The sequence below is a fragment of the Emys orbicularis genome, chromosome 8, assembly GCF_028017835.1.
Source record: "Emys orbicularis isolate rEmyOrb1 chromosome 8, rEmyOrb1.hap1, whole genome shotgun sequence".
Taxonomy (NCBI): Eukaryota; Metazoa; Chordata; order Testudines; family Emydidae; genus Emys; species Emys orbicularis.
Genome location: NC_088690.1, coordinates 19,238,023 through 19,255,768, shown reverse-complemented (window position 1 = coordinate 19,255,768; position 17,746 = coordinate 19,238,023). Strand labels below are relative to the sequence as shown.

Here is a 17,746-nt window from a genome sequence, read left to right as displayed (position 1 = left end):
ACAAGAAATAAAGATGTTTATTTAACAAAAATAGTTGGATCAATTTTTCCAGTGTTGAAAGAATACATTTATGCTTTCAGAATTTTTTTAAAGGAAACATATGCAATATTTAGGACATATAGAAATATATCAGCTGTACAATATATTACTGTTGATATGAAGTCTTATGGTGCATACAAATGGAGATGTGTGCTGTCACACTGCAATTTAGGTCAAAACTCATTCAATTCTTACTAGTACCTGATTCAGACAGGCATTATATCACACTTCTAAAGCATATGTAACAATGTTCCTTGGGTCACTTTCAAGAAATGGCATCAAGACAACCCATTTTACAAACTTGAGAGGGCAGTCAATATATCTAATGTACACATCACTACACAGGCCCTCGATACATATATTTACATACACACACACAAGTTGCACTTAAAACACCTAATTCTCCACTCCCTTGCATGTTACATTCATGTAACCCTAATAACTGCAATTTACACTAGTGTTACACAGGGGAAATCAGTCCAAAGGTTTCTTCCATTTTGAGCAATATCAGCAGTATTCCTATTTTAAGTGTAGGAAATCTCTCTGAAACAGAGTATCTTTTAAAATGGAAGAAACTTTAGAAGTGAACCACTGCATACATTCAGTGGTAGACAGAATGCATGACTGTCTAGTACAATTATTTTAATGGCATGACGAGTAACAAAGCCACAGGTGAGTTATACAATTCACCACAAATGAGTGCCTTTCTATGACCTTGAGCATATCAGCAGTGAACACAGGGCCCTGAGAGCAAGGGTGAAGAAGTGATGTCTCTACACAAATGCGATAAGTATGGGAATAAACAGGAAGAACTGGCAGTATTAGCCATAAGCTAAATTCTGACTTATTTGACATCACTGCATGACCAGGATATTTGTATAGAGGAATATAACTTGTTCCGGAAAGACAGGGTAGGAAAAAAGGATGTGCTGTTGCCTTATACATCAAGAATATATACACTTGTTCTGAAGTCCAGAAAGAGGTGAGAGGCAGACCAGTTGAAAGTCCCTGGGTGAAAATAAAGGGGGAAAAAACAGGGGTGATGTCATGCTAAAGGTCTACTATAGAACACCAAATCAGGAGAGGAAGGTGGATGAGGCATTATTAGAACAGAAATATCCAAAACACAAGACATGGTTGTAATGGGGACACTTTTATTACTCAGATATCTGTTGGAAATTTCCTCCACCTTCTGAAACAAGAAATTGTTTCCCAGTACATTCCAAGAACTAATTGAACATATTGAGTTTGCTATTTTACTTTTCCAAGGGGGCAGCCATTTTAGACCTGATTCTGAACAAGAGGGAGGAATTGGTTGTGAATCTGAAGGTTAATGGCAATGTGGGTGAAAGTGACCTTGAAATGATGATTTCAGGATTCTAAGGAAAAGGAAAGAGTCAGAGCAGTAGAATAAGAACAACGAACTTCAAAAAAGCAGACCCTCAGAAACAGAGAACTAGTAGGTAAGATCCCATTGGAAGAAAATCCAAGGGAAAAGGGAGTTCAGGAGAGCTGGCAGTGTCTTGAGGAGACAACATTAAAGGCATAATAGCAAACTATCCTGATGTGAAGAAAAGATAGGAAGAATAGTAAGAGGCCATATGGCTCTATCGGAGTGCTTTAATTACCTGAAAATCAAAAATTAATCCTACGAAGAGTGGAAAAATGGACAAATTCATAAGGACAAGTACAAAAAAATAGCACAAGCATGTAGAGACAAAAACAGAAAGGGTAAGATACAAAATGAGTTCCACCAAGCAGGGGAAAGGCAATAAGAAGAGGTTCTATAAATATGTTAGGAGCAAGAGAAAGTACAGACCCACTACTCAGCAGGGAAGGAGAGCTAACCAGAGATGGCATCAAGAAGGCAGAGGCATTTAATGCCTATTTTGCTATAATCTCCACTAAAAAAGGTTAATTGTGACCAGATAGTTAACACAATAATATTAACATCAAGGAGGAAGGAACAGAAGCCAGAATAGGGAAAAGAACAGATTAAAAAAATATTTAGAGAAATTAGATGTATTCAAGTCAGCAGAGCCTGAAGAAATTGATCCTAGGGTATTAAAGGAACTAGACTGGTGCAATCTCAGAACCAGAAGCTGGGAATGGGCAACAGAGGATGGATCACTTGATGGTTACCTGTTCTGTTCATTCCCTCTGAAGCACCTGGCATTGGCCACTGTTGGAAGACAGGATACTAGGCTAGATGGACCTTTGGTCTGACCCAGTATGGCCGTTCTTATGTTCAGAGTGTTCAAAGAACAGCTATGGCCTGGAGCCAACAGCAGAGTAGAAACCCAAGTGCTGTGTTGCCGACTTGCTGATGAAGAGCAGCATGGAGGGAGACTAAGCAAGGTTCAGCCCTTTACAATCTGGATGACTTGGATAATGGTGCAGGAGAGAGTAAAATGCTTTACAAAATTTGTGGAGGACACCACCCTGGGAGAGATTGCAAAATAACCTTGACAAATTGGAGAATTGATCTGAATTCAACAAGATTAAATTTGATAAAGACAAGTGCAAAGTACTTCACTTAGGAAATAAATATATGGAGATATACCTATCTCATAGAACTGGAAGGGACCCTGTAAGGTCATCGAGTCCAGCCCCCTGCCTTCACTAGCAAGACCAAATACTGATTTTTTTGCCCCAGATCCTTAAGTGGCCCCCTCAAGGATTGAACTCACAACCCTGGGTTTAGTAGGCCAATGCTCAAACCACTGAGCTATCCCTCCCTTTGAAAAGTCAAATGCACAACTACAAAATGGAGAATAACTGGCAAGGCGGAAGAGGATCTGGGAGTTATAGTGGATCATAAATCGAATGAGTCAACAATGCGATACATATGACACTCCTTTCATTATGTCCCAGAATATTAGTCTTTTTCGCAACTGTAAGACATGGGAGATAACTGTCCCTTTCTACTTGGCTCTGATGAGGCCTCACCTGGAGTACCTTGCCCAGTTCTGGGTTCCATTCTTTAGGAAAGATGTGGACAACTCGAGAAAGTTCAAAGGAGAGCAACAAAAATGATAAAAGATTTAGAAAAGCTGATCTCTGAGGAAAAATTTAAAAAACTGGGCATGTTTAGTCTTGGGAAAAGATGAATAAGGGGGAACCTGATTATATATTTGAAGACTGTTAAGAGGACGGTGATAATTTATTTTCCATATCCACAAAAAGTAATTGGCTCAATCCATAGCAAGGGAGATTTAGGTTAGATATTAAGGAAAACCTAACTATACAAAGAGTTAAAATCTGGAATAGGCTTCCAAGGGAGGTTGTGGAATCCCTATGATTGGATGTTTTCAAGAACAAGTTAGACAAACACCTGTCTGGGATAGTCTAGGTTTTCCTGGTCCTGCCTCAGCACAGGGGAGCTGGACTAGAGGACCGCTCAAGGTCACTTCCAGCCCTCCATTTTTAAGATTTTATGAAAGCTACAGGATTAAATAGGTCTCTCCTTCCAAGGAAGTTGTACCATAAAAGGTAGAGGCAGCTCTCTGACAATGATTTCATCTCCATCTTGGTAGCCCTCTTGTTACTAGCATCTTTTCTGAAGTATATTTTCAGAGTCCTATTTGACTGACGTCTATTCTTCAGACCTGCTCTGTAATGGACAGCATGACGCACTTTTTGTTCATGACGTCAGACCAAGCCTGTAATACTTGGGGGTGGGTGAATCAAAAATCCTTTTTTTAATGCTGAAACACTTGAGCTGTCAAAGTCCATATGTGAACCATTGAGGAGCCTATAACAAAACAAGGCCATTATTTTCATTGCTTGTACGGCCTAAATATGAGAATATTGGCACTTGTTTCTGAATTGAGGCCTCCCAGAGAGAAACAAATGCCATGAAAACATACTTTTAAAACTGGGACTGTTTTCAAACTATTCTGGCCTGTATGCGAAAGGCAGTGAGCCAACAGGGGAAGCTACCCCTTTACCAAAACATGAAATAAACAAGTCAGTTATTCCTTCGGAACATCAGGCTTTGCTAAAGAAAACTATAATTGACCTTCACCCCTGGGAGAAAAAAAAAATACTACCACCACATGAGGAATGTTAAATAAGTTTGCTCTATAATGGCAAAAACAATAGCAAAAATACTACTGATAGTCTTTGGAGAGGAGAATGAACGCATTAGCAGTAAGTCAGTCGATAATTTGGAGGAGATGTGTAAATCAACTTACTCAGGGAATCTGGAGTAGAAAGCTGACAAATTTCTTTCAGGGTAAGAATTACAGTAATTTTTTGAAGTGCCAGAGAAAATGATCCTGAAGAGAGCAGAGCATACAGAGACCTCAAACTTGGGTAATGGTGCAGCTCAAGGCAGTTGTTAACACACTGCTAAATTTCCCAGACAGGGAAGAGCTTCGTCTAGAAACTGGAATAAAACTTTAGATCCTTGCAAAAAAAAATCAGAAAATCCATGTTTTCCTGCACTGCAGGATGAATCTGCAAAAGGATGCAAAATGCTTTTGTACTTTGCAAAACTAAGAGGGGGAAAAAACAGAAAACAGAAGTCTCATCTTTCTACCCTCTCTCAAAGCTCCACAGGATACTCCATAGGCTGTCAGGTCCTCTTGGCCCCTTTGAGAGTTTCTTCTGCAGATTCCTCTGGCCACCCTCCCCCCAAAAAAAATCAGTTCATCAAGCACTTGAAGCCTTCTGAATCTCTCTTGGTTTTTCTGGGGTGCTCCAGTATGTGTCTCCTTGCTCCCACTGTGTCTTGATGTCTTTGCAGCTCTTCTCACCTCATTTTCTACCTCTTATATGACTCATCACTTTCACTAACAAGGTGTAAGAGAGTTGTTTATTTTTCTCCTCTTTCAGATGTGGAAGCACACCCCTATCACAAAGCAGTGCTGGGCCTGTGCACCCATTTCACGGATGATTTTTTCCAGAGAGGCACGGCTAGCAGAGAACTCTCGATTACTGGCAGAAATAGGACATTTCTTCTCAAAGATATAAGATGGTCTATCTGTAGACTACTACTACTAGCTGATTCCAGAATACTTCACAACTATTAGAATACACCACCACTGACATGCACCCATCTGTGGGTGGTAAGAGAGAGCCTAACAGCACACAGTATGCAACATGGCAGCAGCAGGAGACCAAATTTTAGCCATGAGCACCAGGGAAAACCTTCTATTCTTAAAAAGGGGACGGGAGTGTCATGAGGCCTTTAGTCATCCAGGGCCTCTGTTTTTAAGCTCTTATTTGAAAAATGCACAGAGTGAATTTATAGTTCTGAACATATCTGCCTTGGTGAGCCTTTTCAGCTCAGCTGGGATTTGAATCTGTGTTTCCAGGGGGGCTAGGCATGCCTAGTCTACTCATCTATCCCCATCAGCTAAGATTTTTCTATTTAGTGATGAACCCTGGTTGGAAAAGAACAAAAGTGGGAACTATTTTTAGATGTTATGGTACTTGAGTCACAGAAAGCATAGAGTCAAGTATCAGAGGGGTAGCTGTGTTAGTCTGGATCTGTAAAAAGCGACAAAGAGTCCTGTGGCACCTTATAGACTAACAGACGTTTTGGAGCATAAGCTTTTGTGGGTCTATTTGATCTATTTATAATATAGTATCCATATGAGACCCAATTAAGAGTCAGATCCCACTAGGATGTAATAAGAGACAGTCTCTACACCAAAGAGCTTACAATCTAAACAGATACAACAAGGGGTGGGAGGGAAGTGCTATTATCCCCATTTTACAGATGGGGAACTGAGGCACAGAGAGATTAAAGGATTTGCCCAACATCACATAGGAAGTCTGTGGTAGAGAAAGGAACTGAACCCAGAACTTCTGAGTCCAAGTCTATTAGCCACAAGACCATCCTTCCTCTCCATTGTTAGTGGAGACTCCCCTACCTCAAGGTAATATGGAGAGCAGAAGCAGGTGGACTTCCAGATGAGAACATGGTTCCTTACATGAGTACTAACTGTCTGAAAATATTAAATGAAAAGGGAACGCAGAAACTCAAAAGTGCATAAGAGATGTATGCCATTCAATCCAGCAGTAGCCTATAGAGATCAGTGTGCTCTTGAAGTCTAGCCTAACATTCACATTTAAATCACTGATTTATTCATTTAGTTTAAATATATTAAAAAGAGACAGCAAAGCTCTAGGTGATGAACATATTTTACCCTCCAAAAGCATGTTTGGAACAGTGGTGACTTCTTTTGTGTCTGTAAGAGAGCTACAGAGTGGTTAACTCTATAAGATGCATCAAAAATTCTAGTTTTTATATTAGGTATGGTATTAAAAATGACAAAGAAGAATAAATGTCTTAAGGAAAGAATATGATAAGAGGCAAAAACACAAGCAGGCAGAGCTAAAAATCAAGCATTCAACCTTAAAAAATTATGGGTCGCATATTGATTGAGGACGCCTTTGACTTAGTTAAAATAAAATAAGCAGTTTAATAAATATGAGAAAAGGACAGAAAGGACAGGAAATACCCTGTGTTAACCATTCAAGCCCTGAACATATACCTGACTAATATTTTTAGACCACATTTTGATAGGACTGTATGGAATTAAGAACAAATGGGCATGTAGTATATTATCCACTTGTACTGACTAATGCTATAACTGTGTTTCAGATCACAAATACTACTGTAAGACAACAAACCCATAGGACCTTTACTGGTGTTTTAGGATATCCTTATAAATGGGAAGCTTCCGATATATTTTACTTACAGAACATATAAAAGATTAATCTTAAATTCTCCATTCAAGTACGACTTCTTGTTAGACAATTTCAGGATACAAACGAACAGTTCTAGGTCTCCTTTAGTCCAACATTGAATGTTCCAGCTTAAATCTAAATTTAAAAAGGTAAACATTTTCTGAACCACATTGAAACCAAAGACATTTAAAGAAATAAAATAAAATTTACCAGTAAGTCTTAGAATCATAGAATATCAGGGTTGGAAGGGACCTCAGGAGGTCATCTAGTCCAACCCCCTGCTCAAAGCAGGACCAATCCCCAGACAGATTTTACCCCAGTTCCCTAAATGGCCCCCTCAAGGATTGAGCTCACAACCCTGGGTTTAGCAGGCCAATGCTCAAACCACTGAGCTATCCCTAGTATGGAAAAAGATTTAGGCTCCTAAATCCAACGCCTAATGCAGATTTAAAACCCAGATTTTTAAAGGCATTTTGTGATCTGGTAGTCTCTTACTATAGAGAATGTACAGAGCTGGACATAAAAATAACAGGAGTACTTGTGGCACCTTAGAGACTAACAAATTTATTAGAGCATAAGCTTTCGTGGGCTACAACCCACTTCTTCGGATGCATATCCGAAGAAGTGGGTTGTAGCCCACGAAAGCTTATGCTCTAATAAATTTGTTAGTCTCTAAGGTGCCACAAGTACTCCTGTTATTTTTGCGGATACAGACTAACACGGCTGCTACTCTGAGAGCTGGACATAAAATTCATGTAAATTATAATCACACAGATTTGTTTAAATAATAAAACTTCTTGTAACTAGTGACAATTTTTAGTGGAGGGAGTAGGGGGCAAATGGGGTGTGTTAAGTTTCTGATATTCTTTAATCTTTTTGCTACAGTTCATGACTACAACCTCTATGCAGCATTAGAAAGCAATACAATTATTCGGATTACTTCTTGAAAAGACCACCTGACATATGAGGCAGTGCTAGAAATACAGGGTAAAATCCTGACCATACTTAAGACAATGGGACTTTTGGCATGGCCTTCAGTAGGATCAAGATTTCACACAAAGATATTGACTTTTTTTCCCCACCAGGTACGTTGTGCGCCGGGGGCGGGAGGAATAACCAACCACATTTCAAATGACAGGATGCAAGATAAAGTCACTGTGGATGATGGAGGTGGGGACAAGCGTTGCTCTCTCAAGCTAAAAATCCATTAAAAATGTCTACATCCTTATCTACAATTTATATTTTTTTTTCAACATTCCTCTGACGACCTAATTCTACCATGATGCTCACAAGGAGTTAGCTGACTAATAAGTGGTAAAGGTAAGGGGGAGGGGGCAACTGAGGATAGTTACCTATATGGCTAACAAAATGGATTTATATTATTAAGATGTGGCCATTCACCACTTCTACCTCCTTATTTGCATGTTGTTCCCCTTTCCCTTACCTTTTGTCTGCCTTTCTACATGGCAAGCTCTCCAGGGCAGGAATTTTGCCTTCATTTATGTTTGTACAGTACCCCGCACAATCCAGGCACAAATGGAAACAAATAATAGTATTAGGAAAATATTTGAAAAACAAAGAAAACGTGATGTCCATTACTAAGTCACTTTAAATAACTACACTACAAACCTACCTGTTTGCTGAGGAGCTAAGCTACTTATTTTTGAGGACGTAAATTTTTTTGTTTCCATGCCTGCTGTGTACAAAGAACAATTTGCATGTGTTTCACCCCAAAGGCAACAGAGGAAACTCTCTTCAGCCACCAGCACCAGAGAGTTGGTTTCAGCAGTTCCATGCTCTCTGTGCAACCCAGGACCGCTCGCTACAACACCAGCAGTCAAAGGAATGACAGAAGTCTCATTCGGTGACATGCAAGGCAGCATAAAGCTCGACGCTGGAATCTGATGTACCATACAGTGAGCAACTGCCATTCGAATAAAATCTGGAAATACAAAGAAAGAATGAAGGAAATGAGTTACACTACTTGGAACAATGAAAACAGAGCAGATGCTGTTCTAAAGAAACAATTGTGATTAGAAATATTGGACAAGAATCTCCAAGTGCCAATCACAACCCCCTACCCCACCCCAGAGCCTGCACCCCAGCCGGAGCCCTCACCCTTCCCACACCCCAACCCCCTACCCCAGCCCAGAGGCCCCCCCACACCCTGAACCCCTCATTTCTGGCCCCACCCCAGAGCCTGCACCTCCAGCCAGAGCCCTCACCCCCTCCCACACCCCAACTCTCTGCTCCAGCCTGGTGAAAGAGAGTGAGGGTGGGGAAAAGCGAGCGACGGGGGGGGATGGAGTGAGCAGGGCGCAGGGCCTCAGGGAAGGGGCCTCAGGGCAGGCTGTTCAGTTTTGTTCGATTAGAAAGTTGGCAACCCTACTAATTAATGTGTTTTACAATAATACATGGCCAGTTAGGTAAATAGGCCCAAAAAAAGCATTTTCTACAAAATGAGATCTAGTAAAAGGTGATATTTTCTATCAAACTTAGATGCCTTGAAAATAAAACCCTATACAATGTAGGAGCACACTTATTACACTACATGGCTACTGTTCATAGATCAGAGCTTGAAGTGGGCTAATAATACTTCTGATAATGATAAATAGGCCTCTTTGAATTAAAATAGCTTTAGTTATTGAAATGCACGTAACTGATTTGTATGTGTCCTTGTTTTTAGTGTAATGCCTAGAAAATGTATGAATATTTTAAACAGTTTATTACATACAAATTCATTCTTACTGAATGTCTTGCAAATGGACCCCACAATAACAAAAACAGGAGAGAGAATTTGTGTCTTTTGCCTTCACAGGCACAATCTGATTTCAATTTATGTAAATATTTTAGCATAGTAAACCAATGCAAAGTGAAAAATAGGTTTCTAAGATGATTAAAAGTAAACTCATGTTATTACTTCTGTGTCTGAGATGTTCAATTTCTTTGGATATACACATTTTCTGATCAGCAGAACCCTCAATGGTATTTTCTCTTGTTTAACAAGGCAGAGTCTGTGCCTTGTTAAACATCAGCTTCATTAGGTTTCCTGGCTCCATGTAGAGGATTCAGTTGACTGAACAGAATATTAGTGCATAATCCATGATGCGAAAACAAAATGAGGGACATGACTCCTATGGGGCAGGACATATAGCTAATATGCTACCCATTTTACAGCTGGCACTGAAAGGGGATTTCAGTTTGTTTTATACATGCATAGCTTAATTTTGAAGGACAAATCACACTGCAGATTCTCACATGACAAACTAACCAAATCCCATAAGATCAGTGTGCCTGCCATTACTATAATATTTTTTTCATTAAAATGTAAATGAAATGAATAAGCTACAATAAAATTGCAATAATATTATTTAGCATAAGATTATATATTTTATATCCCTTAATAAACACATAATATTTTTTATAAATCAGTAGGCTGCATTAAAAATATTCACTTGACACTGATATAGGAATTTATTTACAGAACAGGTACAACACAAATAGCAACAGTGAAAGCTGTTGTACACACCAACCTACTTAACAGTGACTAAAGACCAGGGTGGATAAAAATCAGTGATTTAAAAAATAATTGGATTTTTTTTTTTATTTAAATCAGGTTTTTTTTTGATAAAATGCTTTTTGAGGAAAACACCTATCTAAAGATAGTTTTAATTAAGATATATTATATCTCATCAAGGAATAGGGATTATAAATTCTAATTCTATAGTATGAGACAATATATTCATGTAATGTTTAAGAAAAGTTTTGTAAATGAGTTCCAACAGTTCATGGATTAGGGACCCAATTTTATGGGGTTCCACAGGCTTCTGTATAGATTATTTAGGATAATATTTCTATCTACCCAGTGGGGTTCAGTGCTCAGTCTAGAAGATACCATCAGAGATGCTTAGTTTTGCAGTTCTCAAACTGTGGATTTGTGTCTCCAGAGGTAACATGCTTGTTAACAGCAAAAATGTTTTTAAATAAATAAATATATAGAGATGAGAAATAACAGACCTCAACTCTATTGTCCCTTTACAAATTTGTGTACACAGAGTCAATCCCTTACCTCTCTCTAAAAGTGCAAAGTTTCAAAAAGTTCAATGAATAGAAGATTGTTGGGGGCGGAATAGATCTGGACAAGGAGAAGAAGTCTGGAGATAAATGTGAGATGCGAGGGACATATGCTTGTTTTATTAAAATATTATATGTTTGCTGTTGAAGAAAAAAAATCCAGAATACATAATGTTGTTGCTTTAGTTAAATAAAACAATTTAAATATCTGTCTGGTGATTTTCTCCTCCTAAAACAGCATGGCAAGAAAATCCTCCAAATATTAATAATTAACCTGTTGAATAGGAGATATTTATGAAGCCATTGGGAGGTGAACTATCTGCTTCAATTACCTTTGGTAAGTGAAATAACCAAACAATCATTCATTTTCTGATATAGCTGTAAAACTAATCTGAAAAGTTTTCAAAATAAATCACTTTAAAAATGTATAGTGTGTAGGTTTCATTTTTAGAAGGTACATCTATCTCTGAGTTGTGAAGAATATGTATTAAGGTTATAACAACCAACAAGAATGAACTTTTATGTAGAAAACCATGATGAAATTGAGTCTTCCTGACTAGTGATTTAAATTAATTTGATTTAAATCAAATCCACCCTGCTAAAGACAAACAGCTCTGTCTCCCAATGCAAGTCCCCTGAGCACTCCAGTTGCCCTGTTAAAAGATACTTCTGTAAATGCAGAGAATTTTTAGGTTATATTAATTAAGTCTCAACAATGTAGTGACCCATTTGATATTGAATGAATAAAGACATGAAGAAATCCTAAGAAAACCTACAATTGCTGCAAAGATCTGAAAGATACAACTTTTGAAACTTAGATTAAAATATCTGGTTTATCTTTCATCAACATCTTTGAAAATTTAGAGGGACTTTTGCCAAATAAACAAAAATTACAGAAAAAATACCAACATTAATGGGTCTGACAAAATTTATGCACGTCTGATTTACTCTACTCTGTTTATTTCTTCTATTTTAGAAAGGAAAACTGAAGTCCTCATATTTGAACTATTATATTTACCATGAATTGAGCAGTCATTACAACAATTTTGTATATGAAGCAGGGGGATTGGTTTAGTGCAAAAACATACCTAATAAAATAAACACTTTGTGTAAAATCCTGGCTCCACTGAAGTGAATATGAGTTTTGTTACGACTTCATTGTAGTCGGGATTTTACCCTCAGTTGTTGGTATTGTCCAGATTGCCCATAAAATTCTAACCTGTATGAATGCTAGTTATACTGACTGCTCTAGCCTGTCTTGATTAACTACATTAACTAACTGTATTACAGTTGCAAGTTTACTATCAAACATTTTTTTAAAAAATGGCTGTGAACTAGATATTGATCAGCTATCATTTGCATTGGTTTTATCATCAGAAAGTTATTGTCCAGTCTGTAAGGTACGGTGCATCCCACATTTTCATGAGAAATGAGGGCACTGAGCATCTTGCAAGATCAAGCTTTTACTTTGTCAAATCAATGGCTACAGAATTTTTTTTTTTTTTAAACAGTTTCAATATCATTGTCTCAGGCAACTTACCCAAGTGCAGAAACACAGTCAAAAGTTTATGCAAATACATCTTGTTCTGAACAGTGGATCTAAAAAACAACCAAAATTTAACAAATTAAGAACTGACTGAAGACATCATTTCCATTTCAGAGGTACATGTCTATTATTCTACTTGGATCTTGGCATCTTCTAAAAGAGTATTCTTTAAAACTTCTGAACTTATGAAAATACATTGCCTGAAAACATCAGGAGTCTGTGTAATTCTGAAATTTAAAAAATAGTGCGCTTTATTTAAATAAATGTTTGCTCCTTTACAGGAAGGAAGACAGATCAGATAGCATCATAACAAAAAAGTAACACTGCTTAGAGTACTGATTAAATATCAAACAGCCAATCTCTAACCATTACAATTAGGAAGCGCTCTTCAGTCCTCATGTATGTTCTGACTCACATGGGGCTTATTTCCTGTTCTTCCTCTTCAAGGTATTGTGAATCCACACAGTTAAAATGACTGTGAGATAATAATTTCCAAAATACAGCCCACATTTGAGCACCATGATTTCTGCAATCCATTTTCACCCACGAAGTAGTAATTTGAACTTAGCTAAATACTACAATTAAAACATAATGGATTAGTAGCTATGTAAGATTGCTTGGTAAAAATCCCAAACTACAGCTGTCTCACAAATTCTACTAAAACCCAATTACAAAACACATTTATAATTATGATTGAGGTATCTACTATATTTGCATAGATATGGATTGTTCAACAGAGGTCTTGGGTTTTCAGTTTAAGACTCATACAACTTGATTGCATAGGCGCCAACTCTGTGGGTACTCCGGGGCTGGTGCACCCAAGGGGAAAAATTAGTGGGTGCTCAACACCCACCAGCAGCCAAGCTCCCCTCAGCCCCCGCCCCACTTCCTCCTCCCGGCCTGAGCGCGCCACGTCCCCGCTCCTCCGCCTACCTCCCAGCGCTTCCCACCCGGCTGCTGCCAAACAGCTGTTTGGCAGCGTTAGCACGCTCCGTTAGGGAGGGGGAGGTTTTAAAAAACTTGAATGTTTAACTAAATTCAAAATTCAAAAATTCATATGCTTGTTTTGTTAAAATATTATATGTTTCCTGTTGAAGAAAAAAACCCAGAATACATAATGTTGTTGTTTTAGTTAAATAAAACAATTTAAATGTCTGTCTGGTGATTTTCTCCTCCTAATACAGCATGGCAAGAAAATCCTCCAAATATTAATGATTAACCTGTTGAATTGGAGATATTTATGAAGTCATTAGGAGGTGAACTATCTGCTTCAATTACCTTTGGTAAGTAAAATAACCAAACAATCATTCATTTTCTGATATAGCCCTAAAACTAATCTGAAAAGTTTTCAAAATAAATCACTTTAAAAATGTATAGTGTGTACCTTCTAAAAATGAAACCTACATCTATCTCGGAGCTGTGAAGAATATGTATTAAGGTTATAACAACCAACAAGAATGCACTTTTATGTAGAAATCCATGATTAAATCGAGTCTTCCTGACTAGTAATTTAAATCATGATTTAAATCAATTTGATTTAAATCAAATCCACCCTGGAACAAAGAACTTTATTATAATAAAGAAAACAGTATCATTGCTAACGCTAGCATCGGTCTTCTTTGGCCTCACTGTGGAAAGGTAAAACTTTCTGCAGCCCCCACTGTTGCCTGGCTTCCTGCTACAGACTTAAGAGACAACAGACTCACACTTATCCTGTATAATCAACAATCAATCTTCAACAAGAGTTCAGTTCTATATCCTAAATTATAAATACAAATGAGTCACTGGCTTTATCAGCCATCCAGATCTGATCGTCTACTGACCTTGAGAAAAGTTTAGTTCAATTGATTCACTTGAAATATCAAATTCCCAAAAGAAGTAGACTCCAGTCCAGTAGGTTCAGAACACTTCAACAGGATTATCTCCTTTCATTAAGTCTGTGGTGCCAGTACTCTTCCCACTAGGGCCATTTCTTCTATACTGAGTACCTTGACTACATAGGATTTTGGTTTGCAGCTACATCTGTGACAAGAGCTGAAGATGTACAATTTAAAACTGGATGAAAGAAAAATCAGGGTACATTTTGGGCTGTATCCTAATGATCAAAGAAGAGAGCCCAAGATCTCTTAGATTTAGTGTTTCACTGCCTCTACTTAAGATAAGATTTACCCTGCTGGTTGATAGTGTTGTTCTAATCTGTCAAACCATAAGCAGCTGAGCTGGGCTTACTCTGGGGACTGATGTGGGATTTCCCCTATAGCTCTGCAGAGTTAATGTAGGGTCATATTAACATAGAATACCTATCTATCAGTACTTTTCCCTCCACTAGTCCATCCTCTAATAGGTGAACATGAATACTGGAAGTAATATACTAGCTACAGCTCTTTCTCCAAACGTGTCCAGAATTACCATAGACCTATAATGAAAATTAACCATTCTTTTCTTTATTTCTAACAGATAGAAATAAGGGGGTGTTATGTTTTATATGATATAATCACTAACTACTAATAGTTCTGTGTAAACTGGATCACAAAAGGGAAAGGGGGGTTCCTCTTTCACAGATGCACCAGGAATTTGTGGTTAGTAGGCCAGCTGTTTCTCAGCATGAGAAAACAGCCCCTGAAGCACAGAAAATATATTATGTTTGTTGTACAGTATCAGGAAATCAGACTTATATTGCACTGAAGTACATAATTATTGTTACTATCCATATTTTATAGGTATTATCACAATTGTGCTATAAAAGTATCTCATCTTGACGCTGGCACATCTTGATCTCCTGGTAGGAAATTCCACGGCCAAGAGAACAGGTCCTGACCCAAGTCCCTAGAGTTTCCTCATGAGGACTGTCGGTCACAGAGTTCCCATCAATAATAGCTGCCACAGAGAAGAGGCTGACACACAGATATCTGGGCCCAATCCCATTAAAGGGCTTAAAGATCAGTGCCACTACTCTGGGTTGCATTCGATTCTCATGGTGCTACTTCAAAGTAGATCATGGAGCATCATTGAGATATGTGCTCTCATTTGTCCCTCTTAGTACATATACCACAGCTTGATGAACTAGGTGCAGCTTCCATGTTGCTTTCACAGTAAAACCTAAGGAGAACACTAAGCAGGTTGACGGTGATCCCCACAACTAGATCCGTAACAAAGAAGAAAAGTCATACTTGTCTGGTTAGAGGAAGATGACAAAGGAATTTCTGGTCACTGTTTCCATTCTGGGTAACCAGTGATTAATCAAACAGGGCTTTGAGACCAGGCACTAACATGACCACCAATGGACAGACGCCCTGGACAGAAAATGAAGTCACAGCTCCAGTCAGTTCCTTAAAATGTTTGCCTTTTCCAACTACCATCACATCCATCTAACTTGGATTTAGTTTGGGCAGCTGCTTTTTATCTTAGTTCCAATAACATTTAGAAACTGGGAAACAGCACTGTGCACATTTGTAAAGCAAACAGAGCTAGGGGTCATCTGCAGATTCACTGAACTCCTCCAGAGCTCTGATATAAGGGTTGGGTAAAAAAGGATGACAGGACTGAGCCCTGTGGGATTCCATAGAGGGGCACACTTAGGGTAAGGTAGCAGCTGCTGCTCCTGTTGTGTTAGATTGGGCCCCGAGTTTAGTGCCTTTTCCCCCCTAGTGTGAACAATTACTTTTTTTTTTTAAATGAAGAGGACTAAAAAGAGTTAAGGGGGAAAATGCAAATCTTCTAATAACAGTTACAGAAGATAGGGAGCAAAATATAAGCACTCTGAGATAAGCGGGTTTGTTACTTCCTTACTTGGAAATGAAGAGTAATTTTTAATGCCACAGACCTGAAGTTGGATCTTTTATTGTCTCTTACATAATTCTAACCACAATTAGTTAGCGGAGAGGAGCAGGGGGAAATCAAACAACTACGGCAACAACAAATGCTACAAGTCATGATCTCTAAGAGACAAAGCAGCACCAGATACTGCAGGAACACTACTGACTACTATCACAAAGGTGCTTTAAGTATTTCTAGTCTAGCCACCTGCTTTTCAGTCACTTTTCAAGCTGAAATTTTCCAGCCTTGGCCTCTGTCCAAATAAATTAGTTGGCACTCGGGCTTTATAAAGTGCAATGTTCTGTGGCTTGCCAGAGTAGAGAAACAGGCAGAATAATCAACTTTTCTAAGACCAGGTTCTTCAGGATCCGGGCTTTATTTTGCTAGTGATTTATTTAAACTGGCTAAAGATTGACCAAGCTGGGCTCAGAAGACCCAAGAATCTCTAAGGGCGGATCCCTGCAGAAACATAATTACCTGAATATCAAGTTTCAAGTTTCTCAGTTTTCTTGCATTTGCTTACAAAAAAAAAATCTAACAGCTGCTAGTTAATGAGAAATGGGAACATAATACTGTGAGCACACAAGCAGCCCCTGCCTTCAAAAATAAAACTCTACCACAGCTGCTTTTAAATATTAAATAGACTTTAAAAAAAACCCCAAAAAACATAGAACATCCTAGAAATAATGCTTATGCATAGAGGCGGCAGGCTTGATTTTCAAAGGTGCTCAGTATGTGCAGCTCCCGTTGAGGACCCCCAGGTCTTGCTGAAGTCAGTCAGCACCTCTGAAAATCAAACCACTGGATTTTTATTAGATTTATTCATTTTTGTATATGTTCTGAGCAAATGAAATACTTTGGAAAATAGTGGTGAAACTGATTTTTAGTGAAAGTTTTTCTTATGGATTATGCCAAAATTTTAGTCATAAAGACCAAGGTCCTTCATTTCTCCATACACTAGGTACTATACAGTCAGCAACAGAGCAAGTACCCCACATCACTTCACCAAAGTGCCTCAGTTCTGAACCTCAAGAAACTAAAGGGCTACCCAGCCTACATGTTCATTCAATACTTAGCCTCTCTTCTAAGACTGCCAACAAGAGCTCCAACTAGTCCCAAACATGGTAGTGGGTTCTCTGAGGCCACCTATTTATTAGGCCACCGGCTCATTTCCTAAACATCTAAAGTGCTGTAACATAACTCTCATTTAACATTCCACTCCTTGGAATCCAGGCCAAAATTTGATAAAAGAATTTTTGCACTTTCTACTCTGCCTTAAATAAATATTCTCTATAATCTATAGTTTATATCGGCTCATGATGCAAATTCACTGAAGTGACTGCGGTTTCACAAATATTGGTTATTTTAAAGAACTACTAGAGAAAATTGTAACTATTGTTCTTTGCAGGCACAAAATGTTTCCTTCGGCACTTTATTCTGCACTATTGAATGCGTTCACTTTATTCCCTCTATGCAGAGCTGCTGTAACTATTTGACATTTGAAGCTTTCCTGTATAGCTGCACGTGGTAGTTAAGGATTTCTCAGTGTTTTCATTATAAGCGCTATTT

The 17,746-nt window shown here is 38.3% G+C and overlaps 1 protein-coding gene across 1 annotated transcript in view; it reads right to left on the bottom strand.

Annotated features, from left to right (window-relative positions):
- Positions 1-12,395, bottom strand: part of LEPR (leptin receptor) — a 51,530-nt gene extending 39,135 nt beyond the window's left edge. The window contains exons 1-3 of the mRNA XM_065409368.1: positions 12,356-12,395; positions 8,375-8,683; positions 6,753-6,876 (exon numbers count right to left, since the gene is read on the bottom strand). Of these exons, the coding sequence (XP_065265440.1) occupies positions 6,753-6,876; positions 8,375-8,683; positions 12,356-12,395 (473 nt within the window). The remainder of the gene's footprint in view (positions 1-6,752; positions 6,877-8,374; positions 8,684-12,355) is intronic.
- Positions 12,396-17,746: the final 5,351 nt, after the last annotated feature.